This window comes from Pholis gunnellus, assembly GCF_910591455.1.
Source record: "Pholis gunnellus genome assembly, chromosome: 8".
In the NCBI taxonomy this organism is placed as follows: domain Eukaryota; kingdom Metazoa; phylum Chordata; class Actinopteri; order Perciformes; family Pholidae; genus Pholis; species Pholis gunnellus.
The window spans coordinates 22,343,669-22,367,038 of record NC_136534.1 but is presented as its reverse complement, the minus strand read 5'-3'; the positions used below and the strand labels follow the sequence as shown (position 1 = coordinate 22,367,038).

At 41.6% G+C, this 23,370-nt stretch overlaps 2 protein-coding genes across 2 annotated transcripts; both read left to right on the top strand.

Moving 5' to 3' along the window:
- The first annotated feature begins 867 nt into the window (after positions 1-867).
- rab25b (RAB25, member RAS oncogene family b) lies at positions 868-10,315 on the top strand. Its single transcript, XM_079164273.1, has 5 exons — positions 868-1,173; positions 6,038-6,233; positions 8,686-8,879; positions 9,143-9,223; positions 9,705-10,315. Exons 1-5 carry the CDS (start codon positions 1,137-1,139, stop codon positions 9,821-9,823), a joined length of 627 nt encoding a protein of 208 aa, XP_079020399.1. The 5' UTR covers positions 868-1,136; the 3' UTR covers positions 9,824-10,315.
- Positions 10,316-13,148: 2,833 nt separating this feature from the next.
- On the top strand, positions 13,149-23,370 carry rab11al (RAB11a, member RAS oncogene family, like). Its single transcript, XM_079165564.1, has 5 exons — positions 13,149-13,472; positions 16,500-16,695; positions 17,577-17,770; positions 19,258-19,338; positions 21,548-23,370. The coding sequence occupies exons 1-5, from the start codon at positions 13,433-13,435 to the stop codon at positions 21,685-21,687; spliced, it is 651 nt and encodes a 216-aa protein (XP_079021690.1). The 5' UTR covers positions 13,149-13,432; the 3' UTR covers positions 21,688-23,370.

The following is a 23,370-nucleotide window of genomic DNA, read 5'->3' as shown; positions in this document are numbered from 1 at the left end:
TGAACAGACTTTCGACTCACTGTTCGCATGTTCATCTGCTTTAAAACCTGAAATGAATATCGCTGAAATCCTTTGAGCAACCCAATGATTGGTTGACTGAAAAAAACCTTTGTTGGTCATTCTGAGTTCAATCATAGTCCAAGGAAGTTATTTTTTTATAACATCACTTCAAATCCGTTGGAGATTTATATTTGATAGATTAAAACAGGATTTATCTGCATCTCAGTTTTTAGAGACAAGCATCAACAATCATATGAAACATTTTGATGACTTACTGCTAAATATTATAAGAATATGAGCCAAACAGTGACAGGGCCAACCAGGCTTATTAATATGACGTTATGGTGCATTTATGGCCCAGAACACAAAATGTAAGACTCACTACAGTTCGTTGATAAAAGTGTAAAAATGTTTTACAAGACAAATCTAAATATCATGTCCCAAAGTTATAGAAACTACACAAAATAAATGATCTCTTCTTTTGAAAATGCATCTTGAAACAGATACTATACTAAAATGACCAGATGCAGTAAATGACTTTGTCTATGTGAGCACAGAGGATCAAATAGAAACACACATGTTGAGCTGAAGCAGAGACTGATAGAAATCCACAAATGAAAACGTACAAATATTACAGAAAAACCATGTGAACTCTGTTTCGGGGTGTCGTTTCCCTTGTAGTGATGATGAGCCGTGATACTTGCTTCCTGCTTCCTGTAATTGGACCGGTCCGGCAGGAGGCGCCTGACGGCCCCTCTCAGCTGTACCTGCTTACTCGACCCACCTGTCCAACCTGCCCCGCATTAAGACACACCTCTGCAGCTGCCCCACCACTCCCTGACACAAGCCCCGCCTGCTGCAGCTGAACAACAACCTAGATACACTCAGCATGTCTTGTTCAAACAAGCCAGCTTTCTAGCTCAGATAGGGAAAGGTGACGAAGGGCAGAAAAGCTGGCGACTGGCATTCATGTGTCAAAACTGCAGCCACTGTCTTTCCTGAAGCCTGAGGACCTGAGGAGGAGGCTGTGTTGTGGTGTGAGTCAGTGTCGTCTTACATCCCGACCTGCAGATCAGTCTGTGAGTGCTGGAGACGCTGCAGTAAACTGAGGGGCGGCAACACTGAATGGACAGAACATGGGGTCAGATGAGGCCTACAACTTTGTCTTTAAGGGTGAGTGCACTTGATTTGATCCCGCTGTACATTGTTAAAGTCTATAAAAGGAGTTATGCTGTGATGTTCCTTCGTCCTTCGAATTATACTTCCTTGTTCATTATTAACTTGCCTATTTCTAGGAACAGGAACATGTGCTGGGTGGCAACAGAATGCAATATATTTTGAACAATACATGGTAATACCCGGCTGTCTGGGTGTTCAGTCAGCTGTTTTAGGTGAATATTGTATGTTGGTATTTTGCAAATGTTAAAACTCTTCAGGTGAGTGTCATTCCTACAAAGGTGAAGGATACTACAATCACATCGCCAGGTCAGCACATTGTCCCTGTGTGAGTAAGGAGTACGCGTGCATAGCATGCCACAGGTTATTGTTGAAACCAGGATGTGTACTTTAATTCCTGTTTATCTGTAGCATCCCGTGAAGAACCAGTAACATAGAACGTCTGGTTTAAAGCCCTGTACCAGTGCCAAAAGACAAAGTGCAGCACTCATACAGGAGTTTCCCCAGATGAAACACTTCCACGCTGGAAAGGCGTTGGACTTGAATTATGCCCTGTTCTTTGAAGAGAAGCAGCTTGTGCCACTAACTCTATTCATTCTGCACTCAACCTACATGGCACAGTAATCATTTTTTTATATGCAGCTGGTTAAGGTACCAGATGGCTCTTAGCAGATGTACAAGAGAAGTGAAAAGTCATTCAGAGAGGTGATTTGGTTCAGGCACAGCGATTTGACATTTGGGTACAAAGTGCCATGTTGATAAAAGGCGCTGCAGGTGAATATTAAATCCAAGGTAACACCTTCTGTATCAAGGAGTTCCACTGCAAAATGAGACAGGTCCCATCTATCGCTACACTGTCAACTATCAGTTTACTTTAGTTTGACCCCCTCTTAGTCAATTAGTCGACTAATCTGTTGTTTTGGTCTGAGTCGGCTAAGATCTCTTAAGTCAATTAGTCCTTCATTGTGCTTTATTCATGCTTAATTACTATTTTATCGATCCGAGAAACTAATGAGCACATCTCTGGTAAACAAACACCAAAGATGGAAAGTGGTGCTTTTGCATGATTCTTTGTGTTTATTTCTTCAGTCGAGGACAGCGCTATACATCACATCACAGTCAGTACAGGTTATAACACACCTCCTCTCGATTTGGTTACAAGAAAATATAATTATAAAAACTAAATATTTCAACCTTTTGGGAAATATGCCTGTTTGCACTCTTGCTGAGAGTTAGATGAGAAGATTGCTACTCTTATGTTTGTAGCAGCTGATTAGCTTAGCTTAGCATAAAGACTGGAAATGGGGAAGCAGCTAGCATGGCTTTGTCCAAATGCAACAACATCCTCCCATCTTAACTTGATATTTCTAACTTGTTTAATCTGTACAAAGACTGAATTTTAAAAGATGTCAAGATGTGTTTTCACTGAGGATGAGGTGTAGGGCCGATTCTCCGCTGGTTGTCTATCAACCTCACTGCCTCCAGTCTTTATGCTAAGCTAACTGCCTGCTGGATGCATAGCTTCATAGTTTATAGACATGAATTGATCCTCCCATCTAACTGCAAGAAAGTGAATAAGTGTTTTTTCACAAAAGTTGTATCTGTTCCTTTAAAAAGAAGGAACACTCACTCCTGCAGTGCTCCTAGGCAGTGCGGGATATATATTATCTCAAAGGTTTTCATTCCTCCAGCGATTCACAGATAGCTCAGAGAAACTAATCTTTCAAATCTGATTTTATAGTTTGCTTGGAATGTAAGCCTGCACCACTATACACAAGCACATTGTGGAAGAAGTTTTGAGTTTCAAGTTATTTATTGTCACATGCTCAACAATTACGGAGAAGCAGTCGTTGGCTATAAAAATCTTAGAGCTCAGGCTCCCTCCAACAAAGCCCATTAAATATATATAAAAATAAAATCACGCGAGTAAAAAATGAGACTCTAAGACATAAAATAGAGCAGAAGTTCAAATATAGGGATAACTATAATAAATATACAATATATGAAATAATACATGGTAGACAATACTTGTGAATGAATTAACTGAATGTAAACAGGGACGTGTAATTAGTTATACATACACAGGTATACTGCACTTTACCGATGTAAACAGGTGTAAAACGTGACGTAAAAGTATAAAAGGTTCAGTGTGAGAAGATGGGAATGCCGCAGTTATGAGTTTATTATCAAATTTCTTTTCATTTTGCCAAAAAACCCTCTTTACTACTGCATATATAAAGTGACCAGATATTTAAAGTTAACTTACAAACTAATATGCATATGCTCGTGAACCTTAACGCACATTTTAAAAACTCAAATATTGTTTTAATGTCGTCCATTAAACATGAATTCATATTTAGCGTATAAGAATTAAACTTTGCTGTCCAATATATACTCCTAAATTATTTAAAGTGTCCCCCAGGATTTCAGAGCGGTACTTTAGTCCTCGCTGCATCACTCCAAGTTCTTCCTCAGAATCAACAGACCAGGCTCGAAGGCCTCTTGTCCTTTATATCCATAGAAACCAGGGTTGGGAATTGTTTGCATAAGAAGTTACTGAGTAGTGGAGGAGAAGAGGGGGAGGACGGGCATTCTCGCCTCACCCACTGGGAGAAAAAGCAGTACAGTGATCTGGCTGCAGAGTGAACAGTTACCCAAAAACAACAACTTGTCAAACATTCTTTGCCGTGGCTTTAGACTTCAGGTTAACCATACTGTAAGTCTGTAAGTCAACCTGTATGGGAGTCTGCGCGTGTTCGGGAGAAAAAACACTTTGTATCTGTTGTTCTGCAACTGGTGAATAGTAAAGAAATGATTTGTGAACTCCTGTTCAAATTTCGTTCTTTTTTGGAGCATTTTAAGGACCTCTCGTCCATGTTGGCTTCAAAGTTCATTCTCGACCTTGGAAAATTAAAAATAAAAACATGTGATGGCTCTTTAGGAGATATTCTTTTTTAGTCACCAGTGGTAGAACAAGTATTTGGGTCCTTTACTGAAGTAAAAATACCACATTGAAAAAATACTACATTATAAGTAAAAGCCCTGCATTCAAAATCTCAATGAAAAAGTATTAGAAGCATAATATTCCTTAACAAAAGATTAAATTGCTCATTATGAAAATAGCACCATTCAGATTTCTTTATTTCTCATTTATGAACTAAACATTTCTACCTTTATACAACATGTAAAAAGTTGAAATCAAGCTCACTCACTAACACTTAATATCTCATAATTCTAATCCATACAAAATGTGAAAGCAAAAAGTTGTGGTTTTAGTAGCGTTAAGGCGCTAAACAGCTAGCCTAGCTCTGTCCAAATATTTTTTTTAAAGTCACCTACCTCCGTCTCATAACTCCCAGTAAAACCAAAACTTTTTCATTCATTCATTTCAGTTTTTGTACGGATTTAACAAACGAGATATGACGTGTTGATCAATGACTGTTGTTGGTAGGTGAATCTTTTTTAACCTTCGGCTACCTGTTTCCCACCGCGTCCAGTCTTTATGCTAAGCTAAGCTACATATTTAACTTGCAAACATGAATCTTGTCATTTAACTCTTAGTAAGAAAGCATATAAGCATATTTCCCGAAAACACCCAACTATTGTTTTAACTCCCATCATCACACCCTAACTCCATTCTAAATATCTTGTGGAGATGTCACAAGAACTTGGATCATTTTCTCAGTGTTCACAAGCTCACACGCCTCAGCAGTAAGCTGTGACTGTGTCGTAATCACTTGTGCAGAGATCCCAGTGCCTCTGTGTTTTCACAGTGTGGTCATATTTTCCTATCTGCGCCAATTAAGCCAAGCCTTTTTTTCGTTCTGAGTCAGCCACTAACGACTGTAAGCCAAACATTAGTCACTCAAATGTAAAAACAGGGGGTGTCTGTGTTGTTTCTCGACCTGTTTACCCAGTAGGTTCTTCTGACCAAGATGAAAGGCAGTGGCAGCTTGACTTGTTCCACCTGATTTAGGATCACTTTACACTCTCAGCGACTGCTTTATTTCCTGAAATAAAGGTTCACTTGTTTTAAGGTTTTCGGCTGCACTCTAGAAAAGTTAACAAACATGGAACATTCCATTATATTTGTCCTTCTGTTTTGCTAAAATAGGTTTCTTAAACATCAACAACTCAAACCTCAAGTGAGGCGTGACTGATCGTTGTGCTGCAAGGCCTCAATGATTAATGAAAATAATGCTGTAAGGCAATTTTTGGAACATTACCGACAAACGTGAGAGAGAATTATCGATTGCAAAGTCTTCTACTTCTGCATCCACATCTCTGCCTCAACTAGCTTCAATCCTGCCTGTGCTTTGCTTCCTTTACTTTGCACCTTCACTCCTTGCAGTCTAAATAAAAAAATAGATAAATCGATTAAAGATTTGGCATCTCACCAGTTCATGCTGGGACAGACTACAGCCTCAAAAGATCCTCGGCTATCTCCTGACCGATCAATAATCTGATGTAGTATGTTACAGGCCAACATCAGTGTTTCACCAGTATTTTACTCAACATGGTTTCTCTCTTCACTATTTGCTCTCCATGCTTGAGTTACAACATTAAACCCATTTACCATGAAGGTGTGTTGCTATTTTTAAAATAGGACATCATATCCCCAATGGTGTAATTACCCCCAGTGTGAGACAGCTAAGATTGAGGATTTAACCAAGAAAGACACGCCTTGACCAAATTCTATGAAGGATGAAGTGGACGCACAGGATTGCCTCATATTAGGCTCTGTGAACATGAGGCTTGTCTCCTTTGTCCAAGAAATGTTAGTCAGTTTAGTTTTGCAACAACCAAACCCAAACACAGAACTATAATCAAGACATTTGCGTGTTTTGTGTGTCCTCTGCAGTGGTTCTAATTGGAGAATCTGGTGTAGGAAAGAGCAATTTGCTGTCCCGCTTCACCAAAAACGAGTTCAACCATGACAGCCGCACAACCATCGGGGTGGAGTTCAGCACACGGACAACGCAGCTCAGCGGCTACACCATCAAGGCCCAGATCTGGGACACGGCCGGACTGGAGCGATACCGGGCCATCACTTCTGCGTGAGTGTCAAGATCCATCACAGCTTTCATACAGCCATTAGCATATTCATGTGTACTCATTCACACACACGCACACACACACACACTTTATAGAATGAATGTTTTATTTTTTAGCACTTTTGAATGTCTGGCTAATGTTGCCCAAACGTGCATTACTTTTCAGCAGTTTTTCAAGGCGTTACTGCAGTTCTTTTATGATGAAATATTACATTTTTAGTCCGTTCACCTTTTGTTAAACTGTCCCCATTACTTGCTGATTACTTACAGAATTCCAAAGAGAGATGTTGTGAACGTGTCCCCTTCAGTCCACTGGGGGCACATTGTCATCTAAAGAGCCCCTTAAAATGAGGCAATCGGTCGTGTGCGTGCATGGCTCAGTGAGTGAGTGTCCATGGCTAACCTCACATTCTGCTGCAGCAAACTGCGTAATGTTTTTGGATGGCCAGGTCGGTGCAGACACACCTGGTTTCATGGTCAGAAAAGACCTCAAATTCTCTTGGTATTCCATAATGATTTCTTGCTACTTTATTGTTGATCGCCCTTAAGCTGCATTGTGGCTGTGATGGAAAAACAGGTTTAGTCAAAAACAAATACCTCATAGAAAACGGTTTCAATAACTGTAGTACAATATAGGAATGTGTCAACATTTAGGGACATACGCTCATTCTCTTTCCTGTTGAGAGATAGATGATCGATACCACTCTCTTTAATGGAGGTACAGCCAGCAGTCAGTTAGCTTAGCTTAGCAGCTAGCCTACTGTACTACTAGCCTACTGTACATGGTACAGCCATCATTGGCTAAAATGTCTGAATGCTCAACTGCTTGGTTCTGTGTTGGAAACACCAATTGAGCCTAAAAGTCTTAATTAGTTGAGATGATGATGGTTGACATTGCATCATTCCCTTGTGACTAATACAAGTGTTGTGTTTGTTCATGAAGAACCTCCCTAATGCAGCTTTCGGTAACAAAATGTGCATTTCTTTATGTGGAAAATGTCACTTATTTTTAATCATGCTCACTTTTTAAGCAGACACACTGAAATAAAAGACAACTATCAATTAGATCAATATTTTATGCTTGCTTTCTTCCTCCGCCGTTGTTGAGCAACCTGTATGTCGACAACATCAATGTGGCGTCGTTATCAGCCAAAACACACGCAAGGACAGGCACTGATCCTACTGTTTCTTCTCACATTACCTGATCAACAACCAGCACATTCTGGTCTCGTCAGTTCCCAACTGGCACACTAGAATCCAAACTGGTTAGAGCAGAGACCTTTGTTTGAACACTTAGCGGGTCTGTTATAACTGAGGGCGCTCCTGATTCATTCTTCTTTTTAATTAAACTAGAAGGATTAACAGTGTGGAAATTGGTTTTAAAACAATAGAACCATGTCAATTTTATTTTTAAGACATGGAAAAATCAGAGGACATGCTACACTGCTGGATTAGCTCTATTCTGACAGCTTGGATTTTGGAGTAATTACTTGCCGACTTATTCCAGTATGCAAATTCTCACTCCCATGGAATTTCCCATTTGTGCTGTAACAAGCATCTAAAACCTATTAAAGCGGAATTAATTATATTGCTGGAAGAGTGGAGCAGAGATATAATTGTGAAGGAAGTATTGATTGGTTCATGCATTCAGAGCAATCGTCAGACATTTCCTTTTTTTCAGTTGACAGCCAGAGCAACTGCTTATTCTCAATGAAGATATAAGACAATGCTTAAAGCAGCCATAATCGATATTCTTATAATAACAATGGTGTAAATGTGTGTTTTGGGAAAGGGGTCACTCTCAGTGATGAGCCTGGGAGAATTACTTCCCTCAGCTCTGCGGAGCTTTATGGCATCTCTAAATGGCAACTTCACTGTCTTGGTTCACTGCTCTTATAGCGTATTTTTCGTTTCTACAGCAGCTATAAACCCCCTGTAAATGACCTGCTCAGCACCAAACCACAGGCAGACACAGTTAGCAACTCAGCTGTGAACATAGTGGAGCATTTAGCATCTAAAGAGACAGATACTTCCCTTGGGAGATGGAGGAGAACAAAAGCAGAGCTAAAAGATGGTAAATGTTGGACTTAAATTCATCAGTTGGCCAAAAGCATGAAACTGAATGAATGATTATGTTGCTCTAACTTATGAATGTGTATCTATTTGTTAACAAGTTGGCCATATCAACTTAAAATGTGATCATAGATAAATGTTGTGTTTACGGCTTTTTTCCCGCTACCACTAAGTAGCCAAACAATCAGTTATTACAGGCTTTTGTGTGTGTGTGTGTAGATTATTAATGTTTAGCTTCATTCAATTATTCTTACTTTTGTTATACTATATCCCCTCAATTTAACTATACAGGCAGTGCCACACTGTCCCTAAAGGTAGCATTCCAGAAAAAAAGACACACCTAAATGTCACATAAGGAGTAAAGTCAATCTCCTCCAAACAGGTATTACAGAGGTGCCGTCGGAGCCCTGCTGGTCTATGACATCACGAAGCACCTCACCTATGAGAGCGTGGAGCGCTGGCTGAAGGAGCTGTACGATCACGCTGACCCCCACATCGTGGTCATGCTGGTGGGCAACAAGACCGACCTGGAATCAGAGAGGTCTGTGCCCACCGAAGAGGCAAAAGACTACGCAGGTACAACGTCAACAAGTGTTGCCACCGTGCTGAGAATCTCTGCATAGCATTTGTATGTTCATTGTTTGTAATAGAAACCTGAATGTATGATGATTGTAGAGAATGTAAATGAGTCTGCTCACCAAACCTGTCACTGTGAATAAAGACACGTTGCGTGCTGTTGTTAAAGGGCAGAGTACTGCTACCCATATCATCAATTTCTTTGAGGATTATATATGAGAAGATCAACAGTGACATTTCAATTTCTTATTTGTATTATCTAGAAAAGAATGGTCTTTTGTTCCTGGAGACGTCTGCGTTGGAGTCAACTAACGTGGAGGCAGCATTCAACAACGTCCTAGCAGGTAACTCATCGTAATGTGTTTAACTTCTACTTTGTTAAAAGCCGTTACCCAGATAGAGCGTAATATTCTTTACCAATGTAGAAAGTTTTGTTTTTTTTGGTTCCGAACTGTGAGGGTGACACGGTTCGCTGCCTGACAGGATCCCCCGCTCATTTCCTGGGTTTCCTCCTATTTGCTGCCCTGAATGTCTTTCCCTCCCTGTCTCTCCCCTCCTGAGAAATATTAATGATGTGGACTGGGTACACACATTTTCCCATAACCATGCTTTGATAAGGCTCCACCCTTTGACCCTGAATTTAACCTCAGCTAGCCAGACCTCCAGCTCGTAAGCTCATAGACATGAACAACTTCAATGGTTTATTTTTCATGTATTGCTGTCCTTTTCTAAGTCTGGCTTGTTTTATAGTACTTGTTCTACTCCCCTTCTTTTTATTCTGGCATAATGCGAATGTATATTATATATATTCCTTTTCTGCCACAGAGATTCACAGGAAGGCGAGCAGTAAGGAAGGGGCTCGGGGCCCTATCAGTGCTGTGTCCTTGAACAGTTCCAACGCAGAAAACACAGAGGAGGAGAAACCCTGCTGCAGGAACATCTGATCACAAGGTGCTCCAGGAGCCCCGGGGCCTCAGGGTGGGCGACAGGTGAACTTCACCCACAACCTTGTGTTGAGCTTGATGAGAGGCACGCGACACGGCAACCACGGGTGACCATATAAACGGTTTTGGCTTAAGTGATGTCACTTTGGTGTACAAGTTGTGCAAGCTGCATGATGGCATATTCAAAAGATGATTAATATATGTGAATGAATGTAGCTGGAGTCCAACATCCTTCTTCTGAGAGTCCCTGCTGACTATAGGTCAAAAGTTAAACACTTAACCGTGAGACCTGTAAGATGATATATTTATAATCCATGCACAGAATTGGAGCACCGTAGATGCATCATGGCGTGTGTAAATGTAAATGACACGTGACTGTTTTATAGTTGGTGGCACTGTGAGTCTTGCTGTCACTGCTGTGCATGTGCTACAGCTGATGATCGCGGATCAGATTTATTGAAATTCTGTTGAAAAATAAAGGATTTATTGAGACCTACTGTGTGCTATTTGTGTCTTCTAACAAAAGATATAGGTATTTTTTCTCACAGGACATTTTGACATGTCACAGTAAGAAAAGCTCAGGTGTAAATAAGACAATTAGTGATTTAGTTTCAGCCTGAGGGTCCTGGTATTGCTAGCTCACTGTCACACTGTGGTGAGTTAATGGAAAACTTCAACAGCCATCGTTAATGTTGTTCGTAACACCCTGTGCTTTTCCTACTACGACTAGTCAAAAGTCTGCTCTGATAAAGACGTTTAGAATTAAAGTAGTAATACCAGATTAGTCAGATTTACCAGCTCAGCAGCGATTCAGTTCAAATGAAATGTTAGTTTTCAATCACAGCCACACACTAAACTGACAAATAGTTTTCTGAGGTGAGCTCAACTCTCTGGTAAACATTATTAGTTTGTGTTTGTGTTTCTGATCCGATCCTCTCTCAAACTGTTTCACATCAAACGCTTGGCTGCAGCAGAGGTTCAACCTTGCAGGAACTCCATAATGAGGTCGAAAAACTCTGAAGACGCAAAGATGTGGAAAAAAAAAAAAATCTTTTAGACATACAGCATCTCCGTTCGACAGAATAGGTCAGGGGTGAGCAACCTTTTCAAGCGTTAAATTCATTTTTCTTCTGACTGTGCTGCGATGATTAACTGGCCCAATTAAAGCTGGCGAAACCCTATCAGAATGACGTTGCGCATAGTGAATGAGTGCACAGACCTCTTTATTAGGCCTGGGAGATATGGTAGAAATGTTTTTTCCTTCCTGCTGCAAATTTGTGTAAACAGTGAAACCAAACCAGCCGTCAGTTTTATGGGGAATTAGTGGATTGACTGATAAGAGACGGTGAAAACAAGACATGGACAAATATAATGTGGCCTTTTATCAAACACAAGGTGTCAGACGGTCAGTGTTATCCGTGTCTGATATGATTAAAAAAAAGTTCCTCTCTGAGCACAACATGACAACAGTGTGTAAAACCTGTGTGACGTCTCATTTTATTGATGAGTTTACACACTGACTGCAAGCTGTTTCAGGGACTTTCCCTTTCTGCCAAGACTTAAATTGTCCAATAATATATACAATTATTGTGACTATGTATTATTATTCCCTATACTCCATAGTCAATGTATGCATATAGTTGTTTATCTAGATAATGGACAGTACATTAGTTTAATATTCATTTATATCCCACATTTCAGGATCATCTTAGATTCTTATATTAGTGCCCAATAGTTTATTTTAAGCTTGCTTTTTGTGCTGTTGTTAGTGAGAAAACAGTAATATCTTATACATGGTCAACCTGATTTTAATGTTTGGGAAGCACCAAATCCAAATTCCAGTGTATTTAATGTCCCTTTTAGTATCCACCTGGATACCCTGAATGACTGAAGTCTGCATTTATAGCTTTAAATGTCATGAATTCCATTGTCTCAATAAAGTCTTACTTGTTAAATAAATAACTTCAACTTTCAACTTGAAATGGTAAAACCTTTATTTTATGTTGGCACACAATGTTGTATTTCAGGAACGTCAGTGTAAAGTTACTGTTTGCATAGAAAGAGGAGAAGAAGAAAGGGGAATTTAATAAACCTGTTTTGTGGACATTGTCTTTACTTCCTCACTGTTTGGCGCCCATAGACCTCAATGTATGGGCCCTTTTCACAGCAGGCATTTTGACAAGTCACTGCAGGCTTACAGGTGTATTTGACAACATTATAACATTAACTATGGCCCTATTCCATTTAGGTGGGCCAGGGCCCTGGTATTGTGCTCACTAAATAAGTGAATGGGACACTGTTATTCCACCAAATAAAGGAATACTTCATGTTTTCAGGGCTACAACTCACAATCATTTTCATTACGGCATAGGCCGAGGATTGTTTTCTCAATAAACCGTTTTATTAATAATAGGTCAGAATATTGTGAAAATGCCGGATTTAAACTTTAAAAATATTTAGTTTTGTCTGACCAAAAGTCCAAAACCCAATAAGTTCACTATCATGTATGTCAAAGAGAACCATCACATCCTCAGGTTCCTCTGGACCTATGTAGAAATGGCATTTTGCTGTTATTTAAAAACATAACAAAACAATTATTTTATTATCAAAATAGTTGCAGACTAATTTTTCCGTGACGTATCGATTCATCGGATCATTGCAGCTCTGCATTATTGTGTACTGTTCAATATTTGTTGGGTATATATATGGATTTGGGCTGGCTGGTGCTGTGAAAAAAAATCAACAGATATAGAGTACTTACAGTGTATTTAACCATGTTTTACTTGAGAGAACTAATGACCAATTTTACACAGCATACAACAACATGAGTCAGTTCAAAATCATGTTTCTAAGCAAGTCTCATAGATTTAAGAAAAGTAACAAAGTATCAAAGCTAATAAAACTCTGTATTTTTGAGTTATTAAACTGGGCCCAGTGTCTCAATGGACCCCCAAACAGAACAATAGTCTTTATATACTCAGAGTGTGTCTTCTCTTGTCCTCCTGATCAGCTCCATTGCCTGCTGTGTTGTACCACTGTTTGTGTACTGTACTAGGCTGCTGCGACACGCGCTGCTGCAGTGAGATATTTGTCATACCACTTGTAACTGGGCTTTGCTCTGCTGCTTAATTAACCTGCGGCTCGACTTTACCTGTTTTGAGGCCTGGGGGCCGCATACGTCATCACAGCCGCACAACTAATAACCGACAGCGGAGCGGACCAATCACAGTCGATCCCAGTGACAGGTGTCCATCAGCTGTTGACCAGTAGGAGGCGAGCGAGGGGCGGGACAAAAGAAACTGACGTTACGTCGCAGCCTCGGTAATGGCAAGTGACAGAGGGCGAGACAGACGAGCCGAAACTTTTTCAGCTACCAGTTGCCGTTGGATGTTTTTATGCTTGATAACAAGCAGCAGTGTCACATTCTTTTTGACATTTGACATTATATGTTTTTAGCGTTACTAGTCGTTTGAGTGAGACTTTACCGTCTTCCGCGTGAGGCTAACTAACGTTAACGTACGTACACGAAGTAGTAGTTGAAATACACCATTAAGTTTTGTGTTCCGACTTCGAGTTAAATACGTAGAGAGACGCCGAAGAAGAGAAGCTATGACCAACCGAGAAGACGAGTATGACTATCTTTTTAAAGGTGAGTAGCTGTTTGTGTTCTAAGCTAGTTAGCTCAACTTCGACACCAAGCCGTTCACCTGTGAGCCATTTGATGCCGACTTGTTAAAGGTGTTGACCCGCGTGCCTAACGACAAGGTGTCGCGCGACATTGAAGACAAAGGCACCTGCTGTTCGCAGCAACTATTACTGACGACGTATTATTTCGACATAGGCGCTACAGCTCATAAAGGCAGTTTATAAGTACTCGTTATGTTTAAAGCAGCATCAGCAGTAGAGTCGTCATCTTGCAGGCCGATGATGCAATTATGTTTTGGGGGGATGCGATGTTAATCAATAGGGGGGAGGAGGGGGGGGGGGGGGGGGGGGTCATAATATGTGGCAGGTCAACAAATCCAAACAACCTCCATCCATACATGGTGAAAAAAAATGGAGTTTGGGTTCTTTAGTTTTGTACCTGAGGACTTCATGTTGTACCTGTAGTTTGAATCTACTTTGGCAAAAAAATATCTCTTCTTTTGTCACTAACATCCAGTTGTTCCACCACCTTAACTTTAATATTCAACATTTCTCAATATATAGTCCAGTAAACATCATAAGCCTCATTCATAGATATCAATATATACTAATAATGTATACTGGGGGCGGAGAGTGATTGTTCCTTTTAATGGCTACCTGGTACAAAACAAGTAGTTCATAGTTGAATCTTGTCACAAGCGAAGCGGAAATGAAGTGCTCATGGTCTGTTCAATTATAGAACACCAAACAAGCATGTGTTGTCAAACTGGAAATACCTGCATGAAGTGTGTGTACGTATGTGCGTGTTTGTGGCCACAGTGTCCCTGAGCATAGAGAAGACGAGATTTACTTACTTACTCACTCACTCTCGGATAAAGTGACATGACTCTTGGTGACCAAATAGCAAATTTGTCTGAATCGTGTGCAGCAGCGGTGCAAGGAGACTGATAAGGTATCGGCCGCCTTCTCTGTCGTCTGCTCGAAACCAGGAAAGAGCTCAACCTTATTGTCATGACTCTCCTTTTGTTCCTACAACCTCCTACTTTTGTGCCTTGTTGTTAGAAAGCCTGAGTCAAGTTGGGTGAGGTGTCAGTGAGTCACATAAACCGGACTGATGGAGAGACATCAGTGCAGGTAGTCATCCTGCTGAAGCATACCTGTATCGTGTTCATTTCAGTGATGTGTATGAGCATTAATATTGGGTATTTGGTCATGCAAACTGCTTCAATTCTTTTTTTTTTCTCACAAAGCTTCTTTTCGGATTTAAAGGCACATTTCACTGCCCAACTAATTATATTATGTTAAGGCCATCTGCTTATTTTAGTGGATATACACTATGTATATTTTAAATGCTTTAAATCTCACTAATGCAGCATTGGTGAGACAATAGTTATCCCACTTTAAGGGTCTCTTGCTGATTGCCAGCATTATACACTGCTTTAATTCCACATCACTGGAGAGGATGTGATGGTTATGTTATTCCATTCACAGGGATTCAGGAGATATCAATTAATCTGACCGAACAGACCGAGACACTGACTCAGATTCTCAGTATTATTTAGTTCCGTTCTTTATTTTCTGCCGTACCTTCGGACACTCACAGGCTGGACTAGATCCCTGGGTGCAGTGTTGTGCAATGTAAAAGAGAGGTGTCATATATCTTTTTACCTGAAGAATGCAAACCCAACAATAGTGAATGGGCGTGTTGTGCAGCCATGATATTAGCCGTCTCGTGGCAGAGCACCTTGACATGATTGCATAATGGTTTATGTCCTCCACCCAAGATCTTTTGTCTTTGGCGATATGGAGAATGACAATGTTGCCTTTTTTTCAGGCATGTAGGAGAGCCACACTGCTGGTATGTGAGTTCCTCACAGGTGCCCCATATTTGTATTATTTAAAAGTCTAAATCAGAACGGGTTTCTACTTGTGCCCGTTACACCATAGTACCACAGACAAACTTTGATACACAGTTTCCCTTTAGAATGAGCAGTATTGCTTAAACGCAAGTGTAGACACGGTGGTCGGTTTGTTAATGCAATTTCAACATTCCATAACAAGTTCCTATTTCATAATAGCAGGGTGGTGTGCCGGTGGTGTGCTGGTGTGGTTGGTTCCTTTTGACACACTGACTCACCTGACAATTGTGGAAGTAGTTTTCTGATAAACACTCGCCCTAATAATGCCTTTTTAAAGTACTTTTTAAGAGGGCGTCCAGTGGAGGAAACGCAGCATCAAAGCTCCTGTTTTTATTGTCGTGATTACGCACTAAGCATTAAAGGAAAAGCTCCACATTGTAAATGTAGTCATTTACCGCTCTCACGCCATGTCAGTAAAAACCCTGCTGACGTTTGTATGTAAACCAAAGCAAGGCCTTTTTTACAAGAGTAGTTTATGTTGGATTTAATAGATTTGTATGCTTTGTTTGGGAAGTGTGAATGGTGGCCCCAAAGCTAAAGTCATTTGGAGGAAGTGCTTGGCTTTTGCACAAACTTCAGCAGAGTTTCGGCTCCAGAGCGAGTGCTCAGTTTAAGGCGTTGATGTCTGCACATTTTAGATTGAATTTAGATTATACGTCTTTAAAACGGAAGGAGAACAAATCAATTTAAGTTACCATGTGTATATCTGTATATAATCTGTATATAATCTGTCTCAGTTCTCTTGATGATTTAAAAAAACATTAAATGTATTTACAGTCAAATACTGTTAAGTCTGAAGTACATTTGGCAGGTGAAACTGCAGTGAATCACTGGTTTCACCTGCTCTCAGTCTGCTGGTGTTTCCTGAAAAGATCAGATGGTTCCAGTATTTTGTATGCTCAGTGGGCGTGCCCGGAGTTTCTGCTCCACTTCGGCTGGGAGCCACACACATGCGTCATTGATGGAGCAGCGTAACTAATAATACTGCGGATCAAATTTGATTTAGAAAAAAGTCAACCCATCTTGTTCCATGTAACTTCTTTTAGAGTCTACAATAAACCCTGTAACTGATGATGATTGTCCCAAATCCCCCCTTTCTTTTTCCCCTGCAGTGGTGCTGATTGGAGATTCAGGTGTCGGGAAAAGTAACCTGCTGTCCCGCTTCACCCGAAATGAGTTCAACCTGGAGAGCAAGAGCACCATCGGGGTGGAGTTTGCCACACGCAGCATCCAGGTAGAGGGCAAGACCGTCAAGGCTCAGATCTGGGACACAGCTGGTCAGGAGCGATACCGAGCCATCACTTCTGCGTGAGTACAGTAATCATTGAAGCCTTTTGTTAGAGCTCCATTACGCTGTTGTGGTGTCTGTTGTCGCAGGCTTTCACTTCCACACATAGGCAGTGATAATAAACCACTTCACACAAGTACATGCTCTCTTGAAGACAATAATGGGTCTTTTAATTAAGTCCAGCATACATGCAGACACACAGCTCCACATGCAGCTGCTCCAATAAGCATGTTGATATAGATACTGAGTACAGGAACCTATAAGTGCCTCTTCTGCTTCCTCTTGCATGTGCATTGTGCCATTTTTTTTTTTTAAATTTTCACAGTCTCATGATGTTTCACTGCATTATGAACGTCTGGGGTTGTAGGTTAAGGGTTGTAAACCAACCAAGAGTCATCCTCCCTCCACGAATTCAGTTTAGAATCATCATTCCTAAAATAGTTAGAAGGATCTCTGAAGTGATTAATACTACAAAATGCAGCCTTTTGCCTCAGGGCAGGAAGCGTTTCGTTAATCACAGCTTCCTCCTCGTCTCTCCGTCAAGTTCCCGTCCCAACATTTGTCCTTTTTAGTAGTCTGCCTCAATGGCGTAACCAGCCCTGAGGCATTGCCATGTGCTGTATAAAGCCCCCCCCCCACAGGCATTGAGAAGCAGATTTTAGAGCCAGTCTTCAATTAAAAATAAGTAATGTCAGCCAATGTTCACTTGTCTTATGATCTTTGTCTGCAGTGTGTTTTTTTTTTGGAGCTTTTACTGTTTTATTTCTGGTGTTTCTCAGCTTCAAAGCTGGCCGAGCCCGTGTGACACACCCGCCAAGAATCCTGAAATCAACAGGCTGCGGCAAGAACCAGTTTTCTGCTCTTCATTTATTTCATGTTCGCCTCCTCTTGTGTTGTCCAGGTACTACCGCGGAGCAGTCGGAGCCCTCTTGGTTTACGACATCGCTAAGCACTTGACGTACGAAAATGCTGAGCGCTGGCTGAAGGAACTGCAGGACCACGCAGACAGCAACATAGTCATCATGCTAGTGGGCAACAAAAGTGATCTACGCCACCTGAGGGCGGTGCCAACGGAAGAGGCCAAGGCCTTGGCAGGTATTGTCCCTGTGATGGCATTGTGTGTGTTTGATTGTGTGTGTGATCACAGGCAGATAATCACCAGGTTAGTTATGATAATGAGCCTAGATGGACTGAGCTGAACCCTAGCTGCTTTAATTAGACTCTTGCGTGTTTATAACATACGTGTTGTGCGCTCATTACCGCTGGGAACACCCGTGTTAGAAATGTTTGCCCAGCGTACGGCATTTTACCCCAAATGTCCTTGACTTGACTGCGAGTATATAAAAGCAAGCACAGCTCGAGGTCAAAAGTACTTTAGATTTAGATTAATTCAACTTCCGTTTATCTCGCCCCTCTGAGAATCTCAAGGCTTTGTTTCAGAGAGCAGGTCTGTTTGTTACGGTCAGCCTTGCGGTACAATTTTGTCACCTTTTGACTCTCGCACACTTGTTATTTTAGATTAGATGACCTTGAGTTTATTGGCTCGGGTCCGAATCGGCGTTGTACCTCTTTTGACTGTTAAATGACTCTCGGTAGGACGACCTGTTGATTCATATTGGAGTGAAAAGAATCATTTTCGTTGCTGGTTAAATACTGTCGGTGCCTCTCGGTGCGTTCTGAATTTACTGATTTGTTTTTCTGTTCCACAAACGTCATTTATGAAGCCTAGTTTACATAAAGACCACGGTGGCGGACACGTCCATGCAAAGTGTGTCGTAAGGCCACGAGTGAAGTGAACAGCGACAGTGGACCAGTCTGATGTCTCACTCACGCCAATGTGAGGACATGATCGCTCCAGCTACGATAGTAGTAACTGTTCTCCTTTATACTTGGATATCACAACGTACAAGAAATGAGACATGTTTCTTAGTTCCATGTCATGTTGATCAGATCAAGTAAGCATAAAAAATATAGACCTTTTTTAATGGAAGATGTTTTGACATTGTTCACGTTAAGAAACGATAATGATATGAATGATAAAATGAATGATGGCTGAATTCCATCAAGTTGCTTTGGTTTCAAGGTCCTGGCGCATTAGGACACATGAATGGAAAATAGTTACAATTATAGAAGAAACCATTAATTCCTTATTTGAATACAGATTAATCCTGCCTTAGTCTATATACACTATGTAATACAGAAGCATTACCTTTTTTTAATAGCAGTTGTATCCCAGCAGACTTTGCTTACAAAGCGTTTGTATTATATTCTTTATTCTGTCTTTGTGAGTAACATCATTACATCATTACATTTGATCACGTTGTAAATAAACAGCAGACCAGTCAGCTGTCGCACAACCCATTAGATCTCTCTATAAGTACAAAGCAGTTCACTGTGAGCGATCAAACAGGAAGCAGCTGAAGTGACTCCGCTTCTAGGGGGAACCCTGGAGTGAGTGCATTATGCAGAAGAAATCAATCCCTGGATCAGTGCAGTGGTAATGCCAGTACAACACAACAACACACCTCAGCTCAGTGGAGTTATAAAAGTTAAACATAAAGCACATTTTGTGTGTGTTACAGAGAAGCATGGCTTGTCCTTCCTGGAGACGTCAGCGTTGGACTCGTCTAATGTGGAGCTGGCTTTCCAGACTATTCTTACAGGTGGGTTTCACATTTGTGTTCATTTCTTCGTTCATGTTTGAATCAAATTAGAGTGCATTTGATCCTGAAGCTCCTAAGCCATCAAATGATAATGCTGTATGTATGTATATATATATATATATATATATATATATATATATATATATATATATATATATACACACATACTGTATATTGATTTGGCTGAAAGTGTTACATTTCCAGTGATGGTTTACATAACAGCACTCATCCTCTGCCACTAGATGGCAGCAAAATCCATCTCATCAGTTTTCCATGCCCATCACTGGTGGGCAGTCTGTGGTAAGAACACCACCCGACTATGTTCTACGGAAGAAATATGATGGTTTGGCTCCATGAAAGAGCACTCAGCCAACCGGCCCTATTGAGAGCTGCTGGGATGTTTGACAATCACTGACGAACCGCTAATGATCTCCATTTGTGGTCACAGATCCACACTGACCCACTGTGCCAAATGCTTCTGTTCAAGAAAGGCATTGTGATACTGGTTCACACTCACAGATATGTTTAATCAAGCTATGAACAGAGTCCCCTTAGAGGAATGTAGACGCACTAACAAGTGCATTAGATTTTAAAGATTTGGTACAATGGAGGAGAAAACAGCAGCAGCAGTTGTTTTGACCGAGTCCACCCCTGGAGAGCATAAAGGAGCAGTCTAACAGCGAGTGGTGCTTCCACTTCAACTGCTCCAGTCAGTCTGCGCCACTTACCGTTTATATCCTTCTTCTGCTCCATGTTCAGATGCCTCAGCTTGAGCCGTTTGAGACGTTCTGCCCACACCGCGGCTTTATCAGTGATTTCTAATTCATAAAAACATCAAACCGACAAGCCTCCATTCAGCTAACGCAGCTAATTAGCTCGTTAAGGGAGGAGAAGAGAGGAAGTTAGCCGTACATTAGCGGGCCAGTTGGAGCTGAACTTTAGAAGATGTCACATGTGTGGAGATATCAGCAGCAGACAGATCGTAGGTCAGAGAGTCCTCGTGGATTGTGTGGGCGTGGCAGCTCGTGCTGTGTAGGATCTGTAGTAATGAGTCATGGTTTCTCCACCTGACGCGTCATGTCACAGCCAGCCTGGAGTTCTGTTTCTAAATATGCAGTCTTTATTTCAGGACTGTTATGTTCCACATCTGGCTGTAGTTTAGAGTTAAAGCTGCGGCATGTAACAGTGGGGCTCTACTGGTATGGGTATCACTTTATTTCATACTTCATTCGATGCCCATCATGTGAATCAAAGCGCTCTGTTGCGTAAAATGCAACGACTACGCATTTATTTTCAACAGGCGTGTAGTATAGCCATACTTTCAAACGTTTTAGTGGAATCTCAGCACGCTGAACTTCCAACTGCGTCAAAGACAGCGCGCTCGACCTATCAACGCCACAGACTGGACGGTTGTAGTAGTTGATTGGCTGCTTGCAAAACCAGACAAATAGTTGTTTTGATACCACCGGGTTCTGGGTCATTTTAGTCCACACCTAAAGGTATCAAGTACCGATACCCAGCGTTACTGTCACAGTAAGTCAGAGCGGGCTCTGCACTAATCCTGCTGTCCTCTCCCAGGCATATAGACCCCCCCCCCCCCCTCCCCCTCCTCCTCCTCCTCCTCACAGCCCAGAACTAGAAATCACAGCTGAAGTTGCGTTTAGTTCTTTCTACATCACGGCCACATCAAACGCGCAGGAAGAAGAAGAACAGATTTTGCCGCTTTCTTGGTCGATACAGCGCACACTGAGGAATTTATCGCATCCATCGACTGTATTGACCACCAACACTAATTAGACGTCCACATAAAAGATGGAGAATTTCCCCTTTTTTAAGGTCACCTGTGTGTTTGAACAGCTCCTGTCTGCTAAATATGTGACTTTATTGTGTTTTCTTCCCAGCACAAGAAAGCAGGGTCACAGACGCAAGTCCCTCGATGTATAATATTTGTATTAACATTTTTAATTTAAACTGTATTGCATATTGCAGCATTGGGGAACGCCTGAAATGAGACGCGGTACTGCCACATGACATAACGATGCCAGTTTAGGAAGGAAAGAATCCTTCACTGCTGCCAGGAGTCTGGATAGAACAGTTGTTGTTCAGTTCCGCCGTGCTGTTTGTCCTTATCACAATATGTCCCACTGTTGGCTGGATTTCGAAGCATCGACACATAACTCATTCCCTTTCACCCTTCTCTCCATCACAGCCATCTACAACATCGTGTCACAGAGGCAGATGTCAGGGCGAACTGACTCAGACTTCTCGCCGGCTTCCAACGTAGTGCCCATCACGGTGGAGCCCACCCAAAACTCAGCCAGTAAGGGTGTCTGCTGCCAGAGCAACTGAGGCCTCAGCGCTGACCTCCTCCTTCACCTCCAGGCAATCGGAGAAACAACCAGATAGACAAACAGAGACAGACAGGTGGACAGGGAGAATGGAGAGACGGGTAGAGATTACCATTTCACACAAGGACAGTTGTGCTGGGGCTGATTTGCTTATTGTCTTCTTAAGACGACTTAATACATTCTGAAGAGGGGGACCAGTAAAGGAGGGGTAGAGGAGAAGTTTAGACGGAGGTGAGGGTTGGGGTTAGAATCGATGGAAAGGAAACGGGTGAGATGCAGCGGAGTGCATTCAGCCTTTGATCACAACTGATTCACAATCTGACAAAACTGTAACGCATTATGAGGTCCCTTTTGTATCTCATCACGATTTCTGTCTTTCAAAGCTGTCCTCCCTTTTTGAAAGCTCTTATTTTACAAGCCAGTAACCGCTTTATCTCACAATCCCACCACCGGTATACTGGGCAATAATAATCCACATCCAGAAGACTGAACTCTGTCGCCGCAGTCATTCCCATTCTGCTTAAATGTATAATATTTAGAAAACATAATGTCCCTTACGATATTTATTGTACACTAGATTAAAGTCGTCTCTGGCCAAACAGTTTTGTAATTTAACACTATTTGGTTCTGATTTTCCACACTGATCGCTTTGCTTTTTGATGCCCACAATCATATCTCTCTAATGCAGGAACAAGGTTTCAAGTCTTTTCTTTTCCCTAAATGTAAATGCTGGAATTTGGTCAAAGTTGGTTGATTGAAGTTGTGTTCCACTCAGAGCACCAACATCCCTCTCTACCAGTGACATGTAGTTTCCTTTTTTAAATGCTTTTGATCTTTGTTTGGAAGGCTTTCCTGCGCTGTGCACACTCTGCACGCTACAGATGAGTCACGCTCTTGCGGCGATCCCGTCTCGTTGAGAGTTAACGCTGTGCAAAGCTTGCATCACTAGTGAGCGGGTTAACCCGCCTCACAGTGGCTCTCCTGGTACCCGTCTCACCCCTAACCCTGAACCTTTGGGTGCAGTGGGAGAGATCGAGGGAGTTGGTTTAAATGCATTGACAACCCTGTGCTGCTGCAGCAGCTTCTGCTGCCTGCTTGCTGGGATAGATGGATGGATAATGTTTCAGGGGATGAGTTAGTGAGGGCACTCAGCCCTGCCCTGCTACTGTGGTCTCTGATGTACCCGAGATGGCTTGTTTTACTGTAAGTGAAATCCTCCACTGCCTGCTACCTACTGCTCTCTGTCTCTCTCCACACTGTATGTAACTGGAACAGGACTCTGCCTTCTGGGATCTCCCTGAGGTCTGCCCTCGCTCTCACTTGTCTGTATTTCCTGTGGAGGGGGGGCAGGGGGGTTGTATTCGGGAGCCAGGATTTGGGTTTGTTAGGATCTAATAGTTTAATAGATGGAGGAAAGGGATGGTAGTGTTAGGAGGGGCTTAATTAAATCCAAAGGTTACGCACACAGATGGTGTTTATCCTGGTTACGTGTTTCCACACAAACACTAACTTCTGTTGACTTCACAGGTCTCAAACTGGGTGGTGTAGGTTAGGGCTTTTTAAACATTTATTCTAATATATGTATATTTGGACTGCATATGTATAAATAAATCTCCTTTGTTATAGCCTGCCTCTTCTCATGTCTCTCTTAAGATGTTGTGAAACAATAAAGGCTGCAAGTAGC